Here is a 15,502-nt window from a genome sequence, read left to right as displayed (position 1 = left end):
ATATCACGGTCACCTACTGTACTCAAAGCTTAAAATGTAAATATCTCTTAAATAACTTGGTTATACATTATATCCTCAAACCTGTTGCAATCCTGTTGTAAAGTTAATTATTATTTTTTTAAATAACAAACATGTCATACTTACCTTCACTGTGCAGCTTGTTTTGCACAGAGTGTCCCCGAACCTGGTCTTCTGGGGTCCCTCGGTGGCTGTCTCGGCTCCTCTCCGCAAGAACTCACTGTATCACTCGGCCCTGCCCCCGGCGCACCGCGTAATTAGATGTGATTGACAGCAGTGCCAGCCTATGGCTGCGCTGCTTTATCCAGGGGAATTTAATTAATAATCTTTTTAGCAATTCCACACTCACCAAAGATAGGAGCAACTTTTTAATGAATAGATTTGAAACAATACATGGTTAGCTTTTAGTTTGTTTAGACTGCAATGTCTTGATTTTTGTTTTTTTACCTGTAATTCATTTATTCAAGTATTGCTGTCTCCGTCCTGTGAAAACTTTACAGAATAATAAAGTACATTAAGGTGAAAAAGTAAAAAAAAAAAAAAAATGCTTAACACAATTAAAGCAAAGCTAATATTTATATATATGTACAGAGCATGTACTTAATAAAGAGTATGAAAAGCACATTAAATGTATAAAATAATATCCTTTACGGGCAACTGTAAATTTTTTATTTATTCAGGACTTTACAAAAGGAATTTTTAGCACCATCAGACATTTTTTGGACTTTCCCTATTCTCTTTACAACAACAGCACAGCACCTTTTTATATGCAACAAGAAACAAATGTATTTTAAATGCATCCCAGCATCACGAGATGAGGTAGCTTATGCTATGAAATGTTTGATCCTATTGTACCTGACATCTTGTTGTGGGTAAAAAAAGAAAATATGATTCATCAACTGTACATAACAGTTTGTTTGTGTTATGGATATATTCCCTCATTTTTTAAATCAATTTTTTTCGAGTGATATGGTATGTGTACTTAAAAAAGACATGTAAATAAAAAAAACTTGCCTATAAAACTCGTAAATAAATATTTCTATATTTTTTTTCATTCTGCACCACATTGAATATCATATGTTTATACATACTTATATAAAGTGAAAGTCATAGCAATATTTTTTCATCAACACTTTGGCTCTAATTAATACACCTTACCTTTTATGTTATTACTCTGCAGTCAACACTCATGCTATAACAGGCACTAAATCTGAGTCCCAATCTGGGGAACATTTCTTATGTAATGAAGTGGAGACAAGCAAGTAAATTGCAACATTTTTGTCTCTAATAGTGCCACCAATGATCAGGGGCAGATACACTGGGCAATGCAACACATCAGTGACATTAGCACTATTCCCTCCACTAATAAAGGGTTATTAATAGCATAGTACCCCCCCCCCCCCTCGCCCCAGTTCCATGTCTATTATCAGGTTAAATCTCTGCAGTGATCCCTATAGGGCTGCATCTTTTAAAAAAGGGAGAAGACCAACAAGAATATGTGGCCTGATTTTAAAGGAACATGTATTGTTACTTCTACTATTTAATTTTATAAGTGAAGATTTATTAATGGACATAGATATTAGTTTCTCTAATGAATTTTATTCTGGTGCCTTGACTTTCACTTCAATGTCTTTGCATTACAGATAAACTATAATACGAAAAGAGATATCAAAAATCCATCAAGCTTTGTAACCAATTTTTACAGTATTTTGTACAACAATTTCGATTGAATGGTAAATGTATTACTAATCTGTCCATACGTATAATGTGTAAAGTGATCGATTGCTGAAAATAGAAATAACCTTGTAGGTTTATGAAATCTTTCACAACCAAAATGACAATAATAAATATTGACATCTAAAACTATCCAGAAACCTGCGCCAAACCAACCAATTCATCAAAATATGAACACTGTGAATGGTACAGATACAATGGAAACCTTGGGGAAGAATATTCACAGGCAATGTGGATTTGGCAAATTGGGAAAGGACCCCAATACTGACATATGGCTTTTACCAAATATGTCAGTGTTTTAGCTTATTTACCACTAATTGTACAAAGTAAAATATAAAGCTTGATGAACTGGATCCAAAGTAAAACAATGGTGCCTTAAAACACATTTTTAGACATGGACAAGTAAAATCTAAAAATGTAGCTTCACATGTCAAGATATTGGGCATGCATTGATGTAAACATTAGAACATTGGCTATACATTTCCCAATTAGATGCTGGATCACTCCTAAATATGAAAGAATTAACCGCAAATGAAAACTATAAAGAAACGTTGGTCCTTTTACAGTATTTCTGCTCTTGAATAAAAAAAATGTAAAATAAATACTTGGTGGTAGGTCAGGCAATTAACAAAATGGCAATTCATGGAAACCTGTATGTACAGTGCTGGTGTTGCCAGCTATTATTTTCAAGAGTCTCAGGATAACGTCAGTCACCTAAAGTTTTTAGATTGTTCTGTTGGTGATTTACAAAAAGCAAACTGGCCCAATGTCTACTCCAAATTCTTGATCTGCACCGCCAACGTCCACAGGGGCAATATCGATAATGGGTAGGCGTTTCACATTTTGTGTTCTGTATTCAAAGACAGTCTTGCCTGCATTTCCACTGCGTTTCTACAATGAAAAAAAAGAACACAATGTGATTTCATTGTTTAATAGTTAATCAAAAACAAGTTTTATCACATATTAGTTATGGAATGAATGCTATAAAACACATTTATTTATTTTTCACTGTTTTGTGAAAGCAAATTTCCCACTTCGAGGTAGCCACAAATAAGAAGATTTAAACATTAAGACTCTAAACACACAATTAAAATACATGTACCTGAAGTTTTTTACCCAACAAAGAATCAGGACTTTTCTGCAGACTACACAGCAGATAAACAATAAAGATGATTTAGGACCCAATCCATTCAATCTGTGATTGGATTGCAGAAGACTGCTCAAACAATGAAGTCATCACTGATTTTCCAGACAGTAAGCATGTTCCCTATAAGCAACAACGTCTTAATTGTTTGACCTTCTTTCTTTCAGTCCGAGTTTAGCACAGGAAATTATAGGGGCCTGAGATCAAACCAGCTTTTGCAGATTATGCTAATTCTATGTAAAAAAATATATTTAATCATTTAAAATAATATATTACTGGAATAAAAAAGTGTTTTTTTCATATAAGCTTGGAGTTCAGTTTTTCTTTTTTTTTTTTGTGGGGTAGGGTACTTCCAGGTGTTTGTTGACATCTGTGTCCCTCTTTATTTATTCTGGTGACCATTTCCAGTCAGGAAATTTTTTTAGTAACTAGATTTGGAGTTAGGAGCAAAGCTTCCCCTAGAAACACAGGGCCAGATTCACGTAGCCCGGGCGCAACTTAACTTTTCCGATTTAAGTTACACCGCCGCAAATTTTCTGCCTAAGTGCCCGATCCACAAAGCACTTACCTGGAAATTTGCAGCGGTGTAACTTAAATCCGTCCGGCGCAAGGCGGGCCCAATCGAATGGGGCGAGTCCCATACTGCGCATGCTCCGTCGGATAAATTACCCGGCCTCCCTTTGCTCTAACTGACGTCGCACCAACGTCATTTGCTTAGACGTTAACGTAAATGGCGTCCAGCGCCATTCACGGACGTCTTACGCAAACGACGTTGATGTTTAAATTTCGACGCGGGAACGACGGCCATACTTACCATGGCTTAAGACAACTAGGGCTCAGCCCTAGTTTTACGCGGTGTAACTCGACGGAAACAACGTAGATTTCGATCGACGGGCCGTTCGGGGCGTTCGGGGATCGCCGTAAGTCTTCATTTGCATATTCTACGCCGGCCGCAATGGCCTCGCCACCTAGCGGCCGGCCTAGAATTGCATCCTTAAGATCCGACAGTGTAATTCAATTACACCTGTCGGATCTTAGGGCTAGCTATGCGTAACTGATTCTATGAATCAGTCGCATAGTTAGAAACAGAGATACGATGGCGTATCAGTAGATACGCCGTCGTATCTAGTTTGTGAATCTGGCCCACAGTTCCAATCATAACTAAAAATGGTATTGCCATATTTTGAGGAACTATCCTCTTACTTCCTTTCTCGTCCTAAGAGAGGAAATTAAGGAAACCTCCCCCAATGGAACACAGAGCAAAACAAAAAGTCAAAAACACTCAAAACCAGTTGATTAATTCTTAAATGTTTTCTTCTAAGGGAACAGTTTGCTGGTCTTCACATATCCAGTTGGGTTCAGAAGAATTAAAAAATATTAACAGAGTACATGCAATTTTGGTGCATTTGGTGCAATGGGTGTTTATTAACCACTTTCCCACCGGACCATTTGTCAGCCTTAAGACCAGAGGTGTTTTTACAATTTTCCACTGCGCTGCTTTAACTGGTAATTGCGCGGCCATACAATGTTGTACCCAAACAAAATTTGCGTCCTTTTTTTCCCACAAATAGAGCTTTCTTTTGGTGGTATTTGATCACCTCTGCGTTTTTTATTTTTTGCGCTATAAACAAAAATAGAGCGACAATTTTGAAAAAAATGAATATTTTTTACTTTTTGCTGTAATAAATATCCCCCAAAAATATATAAAAAAACATTTTTTTTCCTCAGTTTAGGCCGATACGTATTCTTCTACATATTTTTCGTAAAAAAAATCGCAATAAGCGTTTATTGATTGGTTTGCGCAAAAGTTATAGCGTTTACAAAATAGGGGGTATTTTTATGGCATTTTTATTAATATTTTTTTTACTAGTAATGGCGGCGATCAGCGATTTTTTTTTCCGGTATTGCGACATTATGGCGGACACTTCGGACATTTTTGACACATTTTTGGGACCATTGGCATTTTTATAGCGATCAGTGCTATAAAAATGCATTAGATTACTATAAAAATGCCACTGGCAGTGAAGGGGTTAACACTAGGGGGCGGGGAAGGGGTTAAGTATGCCTGGGTGTGTTCTTACTGTGGGGGGGGGGGTGGCCTCACTAGGGGAAACACTGATTTTCTGTTCATACATTGTATGAACAGAAAATCAGCATTTCCCCTGCTGACAGGAACGAGAGCTGTGTGTTTACACACACAGCTCCCGTTCCCCGCTCTGTACCGAGCGATCGCGTGTGCCCGGCGGCGATCGCGCCCGCCGGGCACACGCACGGGAGTCGGGGGCGAGCGGGGAGCGCGCGCGCGCGCCTCCGGCGGCGCGCACGCGCCCCCTAGTGGCGGCTATACGATAGGACGTATAGCTACGGGCTCTCGCCCAGGAGAGCCGACCTGCCGCCGTATAATGACGGTGCGCGGTCGGCTACTAGTTAATCTGAATGTATTATAGAATCACAAAGTTAGTGATTGTTACGTCTTGTTTTTTTTTTTCGATGAAAATAACAAACATCCTGGCGGGAGTGCAACCCGGCAATGAAAAATTATACGTTCTACTCATACCCCCACAAATCTTTTTCCAGGATCGACCATATCTTTGTCCCGGTTGCATCCTCCCCTATATTACTTAACTCTATTATCCAGCCTGTTTCCTGGTCGGACCACTGTGCAGTACTCACCACTGTCTCCTCCTTAATTCCTCTGTCCAGGGATCGCACCTGGTGTATAAATGAAGTCCACCTCACTAATCAGTCATACTGTCTTGATATCCAGATTGCCCTTGCGGATTACCTAAAACATAACTCTACCCCTGATATCTCTCCTGTCCTTCTCTGGGAGGCGCACAAACCGGTAATCAGGGGTAAGTGCATCTCGGTGTCTACCCATTTAAATTCTGACAAAAAAATCCGGTTGGCCAATTTGGAACAAGATTTTCATCAATGTTTCCTTCAATTTCAGTCCTCCCCTACTGAACCTCATAGAATAGCTATGGAAAAGTCAAGAACAGAGTTGGATCTGTTGTTGGCTAGATCGTCCGATAAGGCTATCCGCAGATCTAACCACACTATTTACACAAAGGCTAACAAACCGGATACTTTTCTGGCTATGCGTCTTCGTCGTCCGGAACGGAACCATGTTCCTATCAGGCTTCGGATAGACAAAAACACATACACCAGTAATCCTGTTAAAGTTTTGTCTGAATTTCGAAAGAGGTTGGAAGAGTTGTATAAAGCTCAATCCTCCCTTTCCCCCTCCACTGCCGAATCGCTATTCCGGGATATTTCTTTACCCACATTATCTGATTCTAATCGTGAGTTCCTTGAGAAGCCCATCACGACTGAAGAGGTCATTTTGGCTATCAAAACCCTTAAATCTCATAAGCGGCCGGGTCCTGATGGGCTCTCGGGCACTTACTTTTGCTGGTACTCTAGCCCCGCTCCTTGCTAAATCTTTTAATGCACTACTTTAGCATCATTCCTTTGGTCGAGAAACATTGACAGCTATAATAGCTATGATACCTAAGCCCAACACAGATAACTCCCTCTGGTCCAATTTTAGGCCCATCTCCTTACTCGATCTGGACATCAAGCTTCTGGCCAAAATTATGGCCCTGCGCCTTAATCCCATCATTGGTGGGCTAATACATAAAGACCAGGTGGGTTTTATGCCACGTCGCCATGACAGCGATAACATCCGATGGGTTGTTCTACTACAGCATATAGCCAGAACCTGTAAGATCCCAATGCACCTGTTGTCCCTAGACATCAGGAAAGCGTTTGATACGGTCTCCTGGCCTTACCTAAATTGTATACTTACTCGTTGGGGTTTTGGTCCACATTTTTTGCAATGGGTGAGTTCCCTATATAACCAACCACAGGCCTACGTCAAGTATTCCGGGTTTCGTTTTGATAGCTTTCAGATAAAAAGAGGCACTAGACAGGGATGCCCCCTATCCCCTTTAATCTTCGCTTTGGCGATCGAACCCCTAGCGGCCCTGATTAGGGCTAGCCCTGACGTTAAAGGCTTAGAGATTGCTTCTACCTCCCATAAAATCTGCTTGTTCGCGGATGATGCACTCTTATTTATATCTTCTCCCCGTACAACTCTGCAGAACCTTATTCAGATTTTGCTGAAATTTGCAAATATTTCAGGCTTAGAAGTTAATAAATCCAAATCTAAAGCTCTCCATGTGTCTCTCCCTCCCCAGGAAGTTGCCGTTCTACAGGAAAATTTTCCCTTCACTTGGTCCACTACATCTCTACCATATTTAGGTATAAAACTAACCAGCGATCCAGCGTCTCTTTACAGGTCTAATTATCTCCCTATGCTATCGCATCTATCTTCCCTATTAGATACCTGGAAACCGCTATGTGTTTCTTGGTTAGGACGAGTTGCAGCTGTCAAAATGTCCTTGCTTCCCAAACTTTTGTATCTTTATAGAGTCCTCCCGATTACTGTCCCCTCCTATTTCCATCGAATTGTCCAGACCCGGGTCTTTGAGTATATTTGGGGTCCCATAAAACCTAGGGTACCTAGATCTATTCTTCTTCACAATAAACTTAGTGGAGGCCTGGGACTTCCTAATTTTGTTCGTTATTACCAGGCTGCTCAGCTAGCTCAAATAACCTTACTTCACGCATCCACAGAAAGGCCAATATGGGTCAGCCTGGAAGCAGTAGATCTTTTCCCACTAATAGTATCCAACCTATTGTGGTTACCCCCATCAGCCCGTGGCCCCATACTTAACCCGGTCACGCGCCACTCACTCAAATTATGGGATAGTCTACGCGGTCCTTTTTGGTTGGTTTCTCCCCATACCCCGTTACTTTCCTTTATAGGTCACCAACTTTTTTACCCTGCCTTCACGGAGCTCTTTTCGGCTTTGGTCTCAGGCTGGGTTACACCGAGTCTGTGATCTCGTTACTACTGCCTCCCTCAAAACTTTTTCAGATCTCCAAACTCAAGCTAAGTTACCCTCTAATGAATGCTTCCGTTACCTTCAAATAGCCCATTTTGTCAGAGCGGCGATTGCCCTTCCCTAGACAGATTGTCTTTCTATGAAAGCATTTGCAACTCAGTTCCACATGCCCCTGGTATTATCTCACGTATCTACAACCATTTCACTGCCCCTTCGGCTGACCTTCCCCTCTATGCTGTACAGTGGTCCAAAGACCTGCAAATAACATTGGATACAGATGATTGGGCAAACATATGGGCCTACACAAAATCTTCCTCCCAAAATGTGGTGGCCCTGGAGGCCAATTACAATGTTCTCATGTGGTGGTACCTTGTCCCCGCAAGGATTTCTAAACTCCTGCCATCTTACCCATCTGTATGTTTCCGAGGATGTGGGGAGAGGGGTACTCATGAACACATCTGGTGGTCCTGCCCGATTGCGCAACAGTTTTAGATAGAAATATTTCACATGGCCTCCACATTACTCCATGATGCTCTCCTCCCTGACCTGTCCTTGGCTCTTTTAAATCACATTTGTAAAGATTACACAAAGGCCCAAGTTCGACTCCTCCTTCAACTAACCACAGCTGCTAAACAGACAATAGCTAGGGCATGGAAGACTCCTCAACTACACATATCAGAGGTAAAGAATAAAGTGACCCAAGCGATGATTCATAGTAAAATTGAGGCAACGATCCTAGACCGAATTACCCAACACAACAATACCTGGACCCCTTGGGTGGAGAATTTTCTCCCCTCCGGGTTTGACACTGCTCTACTTGTACCATAAGTCTCGAGACGACTTCTCTGTTTGAAACTGTGTCCTTCCAGGGTTCCGTGCGGTCCCGCCGACATTCTTCTTTCCTCTTTTTCTTCCCTCCTTTTCACCCTTTGTTTCCTCTCTTTTATCTTTCCTTTTTCTTTTTCCTCTTTCTGCATTCTCTTTTCTCCTTGATTAAAATACTTTATTTGTAATTTCTTAGGCAATGCTGAGATTTATTGCCTAGATCTAGTTTACGGTCTCTTTCCTTAGACCTACAGGGTATTGTTTTTTGTTATACATTGCTTTTGGATTGGAGCTCTTCCCCTCATTAATATACACTTTATGTGTTACCTATTGTTAGGTTTACAGTCATTTTCTTTACAACACCCTACCTGATGCTGTTCAGTATTGACATACGTTGTCTATGTTTAGAAGGTTCTGTTGCTTTAGCTATGACTGTATTTGCTTTATCCGTGATGTACCATGACATACCCTTTATTGTTCCAACCAAAAATGTCTGTTACTGTACTCTGTGTCTTTTTTCTCAATAAAAAAAATTTGAACAGAAAATAACAAACATGTCACACTTGCCTCCGCTGTGCAGTGGATTTGCAGAGCAGCCCAGATCCTCCTCTTCTCGGGTGCCTCTTCTGTGCTCCTGGTCCCTCCCCCCTGTTGAGTGCCCCCACAGTAAGCAACTTGCTAAGGAGGCACCTAAGCTGAACTGCAGCTCCATGTGTCCATTCAGATACTGAGCTGCGTCTCTGCCCCTCTCTTTCCTGATTGGCTAACTGACTTTGATTGAGAGCAGCGGAAACCAATGGCGCCGCTGCTGTGTCTCAGCTAATCAGTAGGGAAAGTCCAGGAGACACTCATGGACATCGCTGGACATAGATGGGACTCCAGTAAGTAATAGGGGGGGGGGGGCGAGTGGGCACACAGAAGGCCTTTTATCTTAGTGCATAGATACAGACGGTAATACAGACTGCCACCTGGTTTATTAGGATGCCACCACTTGTATGTATTTAATACGGCAAAATGCTATGTAAAAATGTTACTAACAATGTTAACAACCATACAGAAATCATCTTTTATTATATTAACTCTAGACTGCGGAAAGCTAATTTGAGTTTTCTGTTTTAATGTACATGATTCGTATTATTTTTTCTATCCTATTAATTTTACCTCTAACGTATGTAAAAATCCATATACCTTACTAAATATAAAATCATCAAGGGTCAACTCATTCCAAACGAGTACTTGGTAGAAAATTGACAATTACACCATCTATTGTTCAGACAGCTGTATTTAAGATCCCAAGGCAACATAACCACTGTAGCCTGTGAAAGGGCTCTACTCTTTAAGCAGAACTTTAATATATTTTATAGCTTAGGGAACAGAAAGAGGATTTGTAAGTACTCCAGGGTACTCAAATCCAACTACTGAAGTCCTTCAGAAGTGTATCACTTTTGGATAGGCGGTCTCTTCAATAGTGATAATCAAAGGGTACGCTAGCAATTTACCCCCTAATGCAAGACTGAAGACGTTTATTTTTAAACTGCAGTTTGGGATAAAATGCAGTGATTGCATTTTTCATGTGGGTTTATCTACTGTATATGATTAATTTCTTTATTAAAATTTTGTATTTACAGTATTTTGTCTGATTTGCACTTACCGAACAAGTGTCTTCCAAAACTGTATATCTGAAACGGCTGTTCCCTTCTGCTCTAATATCAAGATCATTTGCACCTTTAAGAATGACAGCTTTCTTTAGATTCTGATTTTTCTCATCCAAATATCCAATTGCATTTTTACAATAATAGGTAATATTTTGGGAAGCCTCTTTTGACAGAAGACGCAAAAAGGTCATTTGCGTGACAGCGGTATTTGGGGAATCGCTTTCTCCATAGACGAACTGAAACGAAGAAAACAAAAACAAATGACCCCTAAATTACATCTAGCATTTTTAAGTATACTTTGTTTTGAAAAGAAAAAAGTAAGTAGTAAGACACTGTATTTGTTTAATTGAGTTTTTTTTTTAAAGCTAATAGTAAGCCCCTCTTTCTATGCCAAACCTCATGCTCCACTATATTAAAGCACAAATCTAATCTCAGAATTTCAATGTTATTTTCCACATAAATGTCCTTAGTACTTTAGTTTTAAAGCTTCCAAAAAAAACAACGTAATAATACTCACTTATCTAATAGGTGACTATTGACTGAACTCCAGGTAAATACAGATAAGTATGTTGTTGTACCTGCCAAAGAATTTCTAATTCTAACTATTCAGTTATGAGATTTACACAGCTATGCCATACAGCACAGCTCTGTTTGACAGAGCAGAAGTCATGATTTTTTTTCTACTGCAGTTCATATGGTACCCAGTTGAGGAAGCAGCACACACAGAGTCCAGGAAAGGTTTCAACACTTGTAATAATAAGATTGGAGGGTTTAACCCTCCTGGCGGTATTCCCGAGTCTGGCTCGGTGTAAGATTTCAGGACCAAAAGCGGTATCCCAGAGCCAGACTCAGGATCGCCTCGCAGGGTCCACAGGCATGGTTTACTTACCTTGTCCCTGGATCCTGCGATGCATCCCAGCTGTGTAAGCGAGCAGCGTCCTCCTCGCTCGATTCACAGTGCCAAATATGCAAGTTATTGTCGTAAAACATCTTTGAGAACCTGGGTCTTGCCCCAGGGAACATGTATCAATGGAAAAAAAGTTTTAAAAACGGTTGTTTTTTCAGGAGCAGTGATTTTGATGATGCTTAAATAAAAAAAAAATGAAGAATTCCTTTAAATATTGTACCTGCTGGGTGTCTATAGTATGCCTGTGAAAACGTCTTTGAGAACCCGGGTCTTGCCCCAGGGAACATGTATCAATGGAAAAAAAGTTTTAAAAACTGACGTTTTTTCAGGAGCAGTGATTTTAATGATGCTTAAATAAAAACAAATGAAAAATTCCTTGAAATATGGGGCCTGATTCCCAAAAAAGCTGCCTAACTTAACTTTCAGCAGTTAAGTTACACTGACTTAAAATCTCTACCTAAGTGCCCGATCTTCAAAGCACTTACCTAGAAATTTCAGGCTGTGTAACTTAAGTGCCGCCGTCGCAAGGCGGTCCTCCTCTCCGGGGGGCGTTTAAAATTTAAATGAGGCGCGCCGGCCGTACTGCGAATGCGTGTGACGTCATTTTCCCGACGTGCAGCGCGCGAACGTAATTAACGCCGGGCGGCTTTGAGAATTGCGACGGGACACTAAAGTTGCGACGGGTGAAAAAAAATATACGCGCCAGGAAAACAAATAATTATAAAAAAAAATGACAGCGTCGCTCAGCATGCATTCCTGAGAGGGAGAACTCCATGCCAATTTTCAAAGAAAAAAACGGCATGGGTTTCCCCCCCCCAGGAGCATACCAGGCCCTTAGGTCTGGTATGGGTTGTAAGGAGACCCCCCCTACGCCGAAAAATCGACGTAGGGGGTCCCCCTACAATCCATACCAGACCCGTATCCAAAGCACGCTACCCGGCCGGTCAGGAAGGGAGTGGGGACGAGCGAGCGCCCCCCCTCCTGAGCCGTGCCAGGCCGCATGCCCTCAACATGGGGGGGTTGGGTGCTCTGGGGCAGGAGGGCGCACTGCGGGCCCCCCCACCCCAGAGCACCCTGTCCCCATGTTGATGAGGACAGGACCTCTTCCCGACAACCCTTGCCGTTGGTTGTCGGGGTCTGCGGGCGGGGGCTTATCGGAATCTGGGAGTCCCCTTTAATAAGGGGGCCCCCAGATACCGGCCCCCCACCCTAAGTGAATGGATATGGGGTACATCGTACCCCTATCCATTCACCTGGAGGCAAAAAGTAAAAGTTAGTAAACACACAACACAAGGGTTTTTAAAATAATTTATTATTCTGCTCCGGAGGCCCCCCCTGTCTTCTTTATTAGCTCTATTACCAGGGGGGGCTTCTTCTTCCACTCTCCGGGGGTCTTCTTCCACTCTCCGGGGGTCTTCTTCCACTCTCCGGGGGGGGTTTCTTCTTCCGCTCTCCGGGAGGGGGCTTCTCCGGTAGGTACCCACGTGGTGGGTGCACGTGGGTAGGCACCCACCACGTGGGTACCTGCCGGAGCATGATGGGACGGTGATGCCTATATAAATGGGATGCAAGGCGCGCTTCCATCATTACAGTGACAAGAGGCGACGAGGCAACATCGGAAGAGGGGAGAAGAAGAACCTGACGTCACAGAAGACCGCGCCGGCTGCCTGTTAGAAATTGAGCTAACACACAAAGATAGCAGGCAGCCAGCGCTGAAGAAGAAGGCACCGGACATCTGCAGAAGAACCGGGGTTCGCCGAGTCAACAGCGGAGAGCGGCGAAGAGAGATGAAGACCCCCGGAGAGCGGAGAAGCCCCCCCCCCCCGGAGAGCGGAAGAAGAAACCCCCCCCGGAGAGTGGAAGAAGACCCCCGGAGAGTGGAAGAAGACCCCCGGAGAGTGGAAGAAGAAGCCCCCCCTGGTAATAGAGCTAATAAAGAAGACAGGGGGGGCCTCCGGAGCAGAATAATAAATTATTTTAAAAACCCTTGTGTTGTGTGTTTACTAACTTTTACTTTTTGCCTCCAGGTGAATGGATAGGGGTACGATGTACCCCATATCCATTCACTTAGGGTGGGGGGCCGGTATCTGGGGGCCCCCTTATTTGAGGGGACTCCCAGATTCCGATAAGCCCCCGCCCGCAGACCCCGACAACCAACGGCAAGGGTTGTCGGGAAGAGGTCCTGTCCTCATCAACATGGGGACAGGGTGCTCTGGGGTGGGGGGGCCCGCAGTGCGCCCCCCTGCCCCAGAGCACCCAACCCCCCCATGTTGAGGGCATGCGGCCTGGCACGGCTCAGGAGGGGGGGCGCTCGCTCGTCCCCACTCCCTTCCTGACCGGCCGGGTAGCGTGCTTTGGATACGGGTCTGGTATGGATTGTAGGGGGACCCCCTACGTCGATTTTTCGGCGTAGGGGGGGTCTCCTTACAACCCATACCAGACCTAAGGGCCTGGTATGCTCCTGGGGGGGAACCCATGCCGGTTTTGAATTTAAAAATTGCCGTGGAGTTCTCCCTCAGGAATGCATACCAAATGCCGTCGCTTGAATGGGCCTTTACAAGGTGTGACTAACTTTACACATTGTAAAACCAGCCCTAGTTTTGCGCAAGCAAATTCGGAACTTACGCAGAAATCACAATGATGAAATGCTTTAAGAATCTGCTTAAGTCCTCATTTGCATACTCAAAGCTGCATTTCAATGAGAAATGCCCCCAGTGGCGGATGCGGTACTGCATCCTAAGATCTGACCGTGTAAGTGTCTTACACATGTCAGATTTTCTGCCTAACTTTGGAAAAAGCCTTTTGAGAATCGTTTCCAAAGTTAGGCACAGACTGAACAGCAGTTAAGTCTGCGTATCTCTTTTGGGAATCAGGCCCATTGTACCTGCTGGGTGTCTATAGTATGCCTGTGAAAACGTCTTTGAGAACCCGAGTCTTGCCCCAGGGAACATGTATCAATGGGAAAAAAGTTTTAAAAACAGTCGTTTTTTCTGGACCAGTGATTTAATGATGCTTAAATAAAACAAATTAAAAATGAAAAATTCCTTTAAATATTTTACCTGCTGGGTGTCTATAGTATGCCTGTGAAAACATCTTTGAGAACCCGGGTCTTGCCCCAGGGAACATGTATCAATGGAAAGAAAGTTTTAAAAACTGTGTTTTTTTCTGGAGCAGTGATTTTAATGATTCTTAAATTTAAAAAAAAAAAAAATTCCTTTCAATATTGTACCTGCTGGGGGTCTATAGTATGCCTGTGAAGTGGCACATGTTTAGAACTGTCCCTGCACAAAATGAGATTTCTATAAGAAAACAGTAATTTAAACCTGCTTGCGGCTTTAATGTAATGTCTGGTCCCTGCAATATGGATTAAAATCATTGAGAAAAATAGCACAGACACAGACAGTACACACACCACGTAGCTTTGGGTGCAAACTACAGAGCACACGTACAGTACACACCAAGTAGCTTTAGGTGCAAACTACAGAGGACACGTGCAGTACACACCAAGTAGCTTTAGGTGCAAACTACAGAGCACACTTGCAGTACACACCAAGTAGCTTTAGGTGCAAACTACAGAGCACACTTGCAGTACACACCAAGTAGCTTTAGGTGCAAACTACAGAGCACACGTGCAGTACACACCAAGTAGCTTTAGGTGCAAACTACAGAGCACATGTGCAGTACACACCAAGTAGCTTTAGGTGCAAACTACAGAGGACACAGGCAATACACCATGTGAGAATACTGCAGCTAGCACAATCACCGGCCTGACAGTAAATTAGGAAGAACTGATCTAGCTAAACTATACAGTGTATAAATATATGTACAACACCTGGGATGTATATATATTCTCTACACACTGTAACTTTAACCCCTTAACGCCCCGCCGCGTGACTATTTACATCCGCAGAATGGCACGGACAGGCAGAAGGACGTATATATACGTCCTTGCCTTCTAGTGGGTGGGGGGTCCGATCGGGACCCCCCCGCTGTGTGCGGCGGGCGGGTTCCCTAGGGGAGCGATCCGGGACGACGGCGCGGTTATTCGTTTATAGCCGCTCCGTCGCGATCGCTCCCCGAGGCTGAAGCACGGGGAGAGCGGTATGTAAACACGGCTTTCCCGTGCTTCACTGTGGCGGCGTATCGATCGAGTCATCCCTTTTATAAGGGAGACTCGATCGATGACGTCAGTCCTACAGCCACACCCCCCTACAGTTGTAAACACACACTAAGTGAACACTAACCCCTACAGCGCCCCCTGTGGTTAACTCCCAAACTGCAACTGTCATTTTCACAATAAACAATG

At 43.0% G+C, this 15,502-nt stretch overlaps 1 protein-coding gene across 1 annotated transcript in view; it reads right to left on the bottom strand.

Moving 5' to 3' along the window:
- Positions 1-575: 575 nt before the first annotated feature.
- Positions 576-15,502, bottom strand: part of COL5A2 (collagen type V alpha 2 chain) — a 225,972-nt gene continuing 211,045 nt past the window's right edge. Inside the window, exons 53-54 of the mRNA XM_040357173.1 lie at positions 10,286-10,525; positions 576-2,643 (exon numbers count right to left, since the gene is read on the bottom strand). Of these exons, the coding sequence (XP_040213107.1) occupies positions 2,497-2,643; positions 10,286-10,525 (387 nt within the window). The 3' untranslated portion in view covers positions 576-2,496. The remainder of the gene's footprint in view (positions 2,644-10,285; positions 10,526-15,502) is intronic.

This window comes from Rana temporaria, chromosome 6, assembly GCF_905171775.1.
Source record: "Rana temporaria chromosome 6, aRanTem1.1, whole genome shotgun sequence".
Lineage (NCBI taxonomy): Eukaryota > Metazoa > Chordata > Amphibia > Anura > Ranidae > Rana > Rana temporaria.
Note: the sequence above shows the minus strand (reverse complement) of the source record. Positions and strands in the feature narration are given on the sequence as shown.